This window comes from Nannochloropsis gaditana (assembly GCF_000240725.1).
Source record: "Nannochloropsis gaditana CCMP526 unplaced genomic scaffold scaffold887, whole genome shotgun sequence".
Classification (NCBI taxonomy): domain Eukaryota; class Eustigmatophyceae; order Eustigmatales; family Monodopsidaceae; genus Microchloropsis; species Microchloropsis gaditana.
This window is the reverse complement of record NW_005803066.1, coordinates 4,598-10,802: the sequence shown is the minus strand read 5'-3', so window position 1 is coordinate 10,802 and position 6,205 is coordinate 4,598. Positions and strand designations below refer to the sequence as shown.

At 55.6% G+C, this 6,205-nt stretch overlaps 1 protein-coding gene across 1 annotated transcript; it reads left to right on the top strand.

Moving 5' to 3' along the window:
- The first annotated feature begins 1,955 nt into the window (after nt 1-1,955).
- Nucleotides 1,956-4,482, top strand: NGA_0131002 (mfs transporter). The gene is made up of 3 exons (XM_005853444.1): nt 1,956-2,070; nt 2,331-3,422; nt 3,596-4,482. Exon 2 carries the CDS (start codon nt 2,331-2,333, stop codon nt 3,420-3,422), a length of 1,092 nt encoding a protein of 363 aa, XP_005853506.1. The 5' UTR covers nt 1,956-2,070; the 3' UTR covers nt 3,596-4,482.
- The last annotated feature ends 1,723 nt before the right edge of the window (nt 4,483-6,205 follow it).

Below are 6,205 nucleotides of genomic sequence, written 5' to 3'. Positions count from 1 at the left end.
CTCCAGCCGACATCACTTGTACGGTCCAGACACCTTCCCCTCCTCCCTCTCCTCCCTCCCTCTTCCACCCCGCCCGGAGGACTTTTCCGAGGGCCGACTCCGTCATTCTTCCTTCCAGCCCCTGCAAAGTCTTGACCGCTGGATCCAAGAGGCGTTCGCGCCATTTCTCCCGGATCCCTTGGGCCGCCCACGGCTGCGGTCCTCCGGGCGTGAGACCCTCTCCGTGCATCAGGCTGAGTGCATGGAGCTTCCCCAACGTCCCGCCCACCAGCCTGGGCATGGTCGTCCTTGTCTCCTCTTCCGTAACGACCGCCGCGCTCCGGAACCCAGGCGTGCCGTCCAGCACCATCATCCCGTCCTCCTCCACCGCATCCACAAGCACCCGAGGGGCCAAGCCCGGCACGACCGCCTCCATGGCGAGAAAGGCCGCTCTATCCACCAGAAGAGCTGCCTGCGATGCCGCCATACCTTCTGACACATCCTGCTCTCCCAATGCCCGGGTGCATTTCACGTACAAGAGGTCTCTTTCCTCGTCACGCCCCCGCGTCTCGTAGATCCCATACACCGGGACCACGCCCCCCGGGGCCAGCAGGCGAATGCCCAGGAACTCCTCAGGAATGCCTCCCAGAGCCTCCGACAAGGGCCCACTCCGTCGCCACGCCAAGACGCGCTGCAACACGTGAGCTTGGGCACCGTGAGCGCCAGGGGGGGGGGAAGCGAAAGGAAGGGCGCCGTCGAGGGAGGTGGGCGGGTATAAAGCGGCAGGGTCCAGGGAGGGAGCGGGGAAGAAAGACGAGGAAGACGCAAAGAGCGAGTCGTGCTGTCCTCCCCTAGTGGAAGGGAGGGGGCCCTCGTCCCCCCCTTGAGAGGTCTCCCAGGTGTCGTTCTCCCCCTCCCTCTCCCGCGCTCGTCTCTCTCCCTCGCTTCCATCGTCCGGCCGCTCCTCTCCTTCTGCAGCGTGCGCCCATCTTTCTGTTTGATGGCCTCGTCGGAATTTGGGAAGATGCAAGAGCCCTCCTTTGCCAAAGGAGGCTGCCAACTCAGTACAACGACTGCTGCCTTCAAGCGGGCGGCGAAAAGAGGAACCGGGAATTTCGCCACTTGTCCTTCCAATAAAAGCCTCCACGAAAGAGTGGGGCAAAGCGAACAAAATGCAAGCAGCTATTAACATCACAAGGACGGAGTACAAAGCTTTTAATGCAGACCGGCTCGCTTTCGTGTGTCCTGATGACCCGACGTTGGCGGCGGCCATACTGTCCTGCCCGCCCCCTTTGACCCGCACGACTTGGGAGCGTCTCCTGTGCATAAAATGGCCATGCCGTGGTTAAGTCCACAAACAAAGAAAATATCCCACCGTTAAAAATATGCCTCGGGGCGATGGGACGTGCCTTTTCCAGCGTTGCGGGGGCTGGAGCGTGCTGTGGCCATATTGTCGCTGACTTGACTTTGACTTGTTCCGTCCGCTTTTTTTTCCCTCCCGCCGAGAAACCACTGCACGCGTTGCACGTTTTGTGTCAGCTTGCCTTTGAACTTTTCCACCCATTGCCTTTCACCCGTTTCCAGTCCCAAAAAGAGTGGAGGAACGAGAGGGGACGTCAACATTCCTGCGTTGTCTGTCGTCTCCACTTTTCAGTCTCTCGTTTGCGGCCGTGCCACCTTTTTTTCTCCCGTGGTGAGAGGGAATGGATGGTGGAGAGGCCTTCTGATATTTTTTTCGAGTGACCTATCAAAAAGCGACGTGATGTCTTCTCCCACCGTTAGCAAGTTCGCACTGCCCACGCATGCTCCTTTCATCATCCCTCTCACTTTATTTTGCTTGGTTGTCTGACGTGTGGGAAGTAATGTCAACCAAACGACGTCCCCAGCCGTGCGAACAAATAAAAAAGCAATGCGTGAGGTAGGCTCCTCCTCTTTCTTGGCGCGGTACTCGACCTCATCCTGTAACATCAACCTCCACAAAAGAAGTAGCATCCGCACCGTAAAATCGTTGGGCCAACAAAGCAAACGCGCGAGGTCACCTGTTATAGAGTCGGATTTCTATCAGGTGTGGTCATCGCGTCACTTTTTCAGGTAAGTGGTTCGATCATCGTCGTGCCCCCATTTGAACCTCTGATCTGTCCGGGTCCATGTCTTGTGAATCGCGGCCGATTTGTCCCTGGGAAGACAATGACAACCTTGCATTCACAATCCTCATGATTGTCTACCGTCTCTTTATTCATCGTACGTGTCGGATGCTAAGATTCTCAACCTTCCTGGCCTGTGACCGAATCCATCTCCACCCGTCTCACTGCTCCTGTATGCCCACCCGTTCCTTTCACAATCTCTGCAGCATGACCAAGCCCAAAGTCCCGCGAATGGCCATGATTTTGGCCGCCTGCTTCCAGAATTTGGCCTGCGGCGGTCTCATCTTTGGATGGGCAGCCATCTCCAGCTCCCTTCTCATCGCCTCGAACGAGGAAGGCGGGCCCGCCTTGAGCCGCGACGCTGTCCACCGGCTCTTCGTCATGGCGACGTCCATCAATTTCACGGCCCCGCTCTTGCTAGGGGTTCTCCTGGATGCCTACGGTCCCCGGTTTTGTTCCGCGCTGAGCATATTTCTGGTCGGAGCCGGCTTTGTGCTCTTCTCCGCCTCCTCCCCCTCCCTCCCCACCCACCTCCCCGCCGTCATCCTCATAGCCTTTGGCGGACCCGGCGTCCAGTCCTCCATCATCCACCTCTCCAATTTGTATCCAGCAAGCAAGGCGACTGTCACGAGCGTCATCACCGGGTCTTTTAACCTCTCCTTCTTCATCTTCTTCATTTTCGACCGGCTCTGGGACCGGTTCGGACTCACCTACCAGGAGATTTTTGCCGGCTACACAACCGTCTGCCTCTTTGCCCTCCTCCTCTCCCTCTTCCTTTGGCCGGACCGACCCTTCTCGTTCCAAGAACAAGCCCTCGAGGAAACTCTGCCCGACCAACTGGCCACGGCTCGGATCGGGCCCATTCGGGCGCCCTCTGTCTTCAAGAAAACATCCTTTGCCCCCACCGGACCCCCCCTGGCAGGCGGGTCTCGTTCCCTGCCCAGCGCCCGGGGAGGCAGCGACAGCAAGGACAAGAATGCAAATGAGACAACGGGCCTGTTGGGGGGATCGGCGGCTTTGGGCCGGCCGACGAGCCAGGGGGGAAGCTGGGAAGAGGAGGACATCAAGGAGGCATCTTTTTGGGCACAACTTCGGTCTGCGCCCTTCCTCCGGGTGACCATTTTCATCGTGGTCGCCTCCTTTTGGGCAAATTTCTACATTGGCACCATCGACGTGCAGCTGGCAGACAACCACATGCTCACCCCCGCGAAACAAAATTTCATGGTCCGCCTGTTCACGGCCATCACCACGGCGGGCGTGCTGGGCATTCCAGTCGTGGGGAAACTGATGGACAGGTAAAGCGGGGGTAAGATAGGGGACATCGGGAGGTCTAAGGCGATGTCGCGCTCCTTTGGCTTTGCCCGTGCGCACGGATGCCTCTTACGTGGTATCTGTCGGGCGTCCTGATGCGCATGTGCTCGATTCTTTGCTAACCCCCCTCCCCCCCCATCTTCCTTTCTGGCATGCATCAGCTACGGCTTTGTCGCCACGGCCACTGTCACAGTGAGCATGGCAGTGGTCTATAGCTTGGGCATACTCTTTGAACAGACGCATGGGGGCACGCTGCCCCTCATCGTCGCCTTTGTCGCCTACGCACTTTTTCGGACATTCCTCTTCACCTATTTTTTTGCCTACCTGGCCGACGCGCTCGGTTTCCGGTTTTTTGGCGTCTTGGCTGGGGTCTCCTTTCTAATCGCAGGCTTTGCCGGCCTTTTGCAGTCACCATTGATGGAGTACGCCCAGGGAGACTGTCACTTGACGTCCACGGCCGTGCCTGGGTGCGATTCCGGGAAATGGCCGAGGCTGAACCTCTACCAGCTCTTGTGCCTCGCCTTGCTCTACTTGATCCCTGTTTTGGATAAGCAGGCAGCCAGCAAAGCACGAACGGCTAAGCAAGCTGGGGATAGAAGAGGAAGGGGTGGGGAAGGTGTCGTCCCCCGGTCGCCCTATCAGACGGCAAGCGGCTTGCGGCAGCAGCAGGCGACGTACATGGGGAGCTCGGATGCCAAAGGAGAGCGGCAAGGGAAGGGGGGGGGGTTAGTTTAGCCGAACTCATTAGAGAAGGATCAGTGGTGCTCCAGCCGACATCACTTGTACGGTCTGGCCTTATGCCTGCCTTTTCGCTCGGGACCGGTCTTTATTTTCGTGCCCCTTCCCTGAACCATGGAGGGATGTGAAGCCGCCTGCATCTATGCAGCGGCCTCGAACTGGTTGCGGTAGGGTCCGAGACATGGCTAGGGTTGGGTGTGGAATGGGTAAATCAAGCGAAAGACACAAAAGCATTCGGTAATATTCCACGAAGTGCAGGCTGCGCGGTGCTTGTTCTTCTAGGGTACTAGGGGGCCTGAATGGAACCGAAGTACCACCGTGCTGCTATGCCTCCTTCACTTATTTCTGCTGCCTTACGATGTTTTTGCACTTTTCCTTCCTGTGCCTATCCCTTAGTTGCTGATAGTTACGAGTCGCCCTGCAACATGTCGTGACTCGATTCTGCTGTCTCAGGAAAGTGAGGTCCCAAATTTGCCGAACAAGCCTTGTCCTGCGTCAATGTGACCAAAAGCGTCCGCTTTGGAACGGGCTCTGCGCGCATCTTGCTCTTTCCCCTGTTTGTGGAGCGCAGCCTTCACATCAAGCTTCATAATTTCCCGAGCTTGACGTTCCTCTGCCTCTTGTTGTTCCAAAAGTTTGGCCCAGTATGCTTGTCTCCGGTGCCATTCTTGTGCATTTTCCCTCTTCTGCTGTTTTTCCAGCGATTTATTATGAAGCAATGTCTTGTTTTCCTCCATGAGTTCCTGACGTCGCACGCCTGAAAAGCCTCTGAAACGATCGGGGATGATGCGTCCGGTTTCCCTGTTGACGCATTCGTTGACCTCGCAAAGCATAGGATCGGCCTGTATTTTCGCCAAGACAGCCATCTCTTCGGCTTTACATCGCTCTTTGTCCTCTCTTTTGGCCCGATTATGTTGCTGGATTTGAGTGGCATTGTCCAGCTGTACCTGTCGGGTCAAGATAGCTTGAAGCGCAGCGTCTTCCTTTGCCTGCTGCTCAGCGAGGGACAAAGCATGATGGAGTCGCTTATTCTCCTCTGAACATGCTTGTAGCTCAGCAGTTTCACGTTCATATTGTAAAAGCCGGTGCTCCTGTACCCATCCTCGCATTTCTGAGTGCATTTGTTTCTTTCGGGCGGCATATCCCTCGTCCTCTCCCTCTAACTTTTGTAAAGCTCCTTTCGCGCATTCAGCAGGAGGTAAGTCTGAAAAATCTACATTCTTCTTGTTTTTGTTTTGATTTCCCTTTGCTTGAAGGTCCCATTCGTTTCGGACTGCGCGTGCAAGTGCGTGCCGGGTGGCTGTTTCTTCCGCCTCTTGAGCGGCCCGCACACGTACAACTTTGGCCAAATCTTCTGCCTCACGGGCTGCAATGGCTTTTTCTATCTCTCGTAATTCTTTTTTCTTGTTGATTTGCTGCTGCAGGGCCGTCGCATCAACACTGATCGTTCGTTTGGCATTTTGTAGACGCTTTACTCTTTGCATGTCTCTTTCAGCCCTGTTGCTAAGCCGCCTCGCCTCTTTTTGTAGGTGCTGCTCTTGAAGAGCCTCCGAAGGATACATCATACTAGCTGTCAAAAAATACAATGAGGCACATTTAATTCTCTGCGAGTCAGGTTTTGAGACACAAGAAAGTGGGTATGGCACTCTTTTCACTTAAATAGAAGCATGCAGTAACGGTTCCCAACGGCTCGGCAGCCGTTCCTCTAGTTGCCAGAGGGCTGCGCAAGGTGAAAGTTTGCCTTTCCAAAAGCGAAACAACGTTAACACAACCGTGTCTCTCAAACATCTACTTAGGTCAACAAAGACAATGGAGTCGTAGTATTAGACGAAGGGCATCCATAAGCTACCGTCTGGACCGTACTCAGTTTGACATAAGCAGAGAACTTCGCCCGAATAACGAAACACATCCTTCTCTGCGATGTCGCATGTCACCTCCCCTTCACGAACCAGCTCTGAGTTACAGCACCTTCTCCGGCAACAATTAGAGGAATTGCGATGGGTAGTGTCAGCTACTACGGTGGACACCCTCTC

Coding starts and splice junctions, on each gene's coding strand:
- NGA_0131002 (XM_005853444.1), top strand. CDS start 2,331: ATGACCAAGCCCAAAGTCCCGCGAATGGCCATGATTTTGGCCGCCTGC.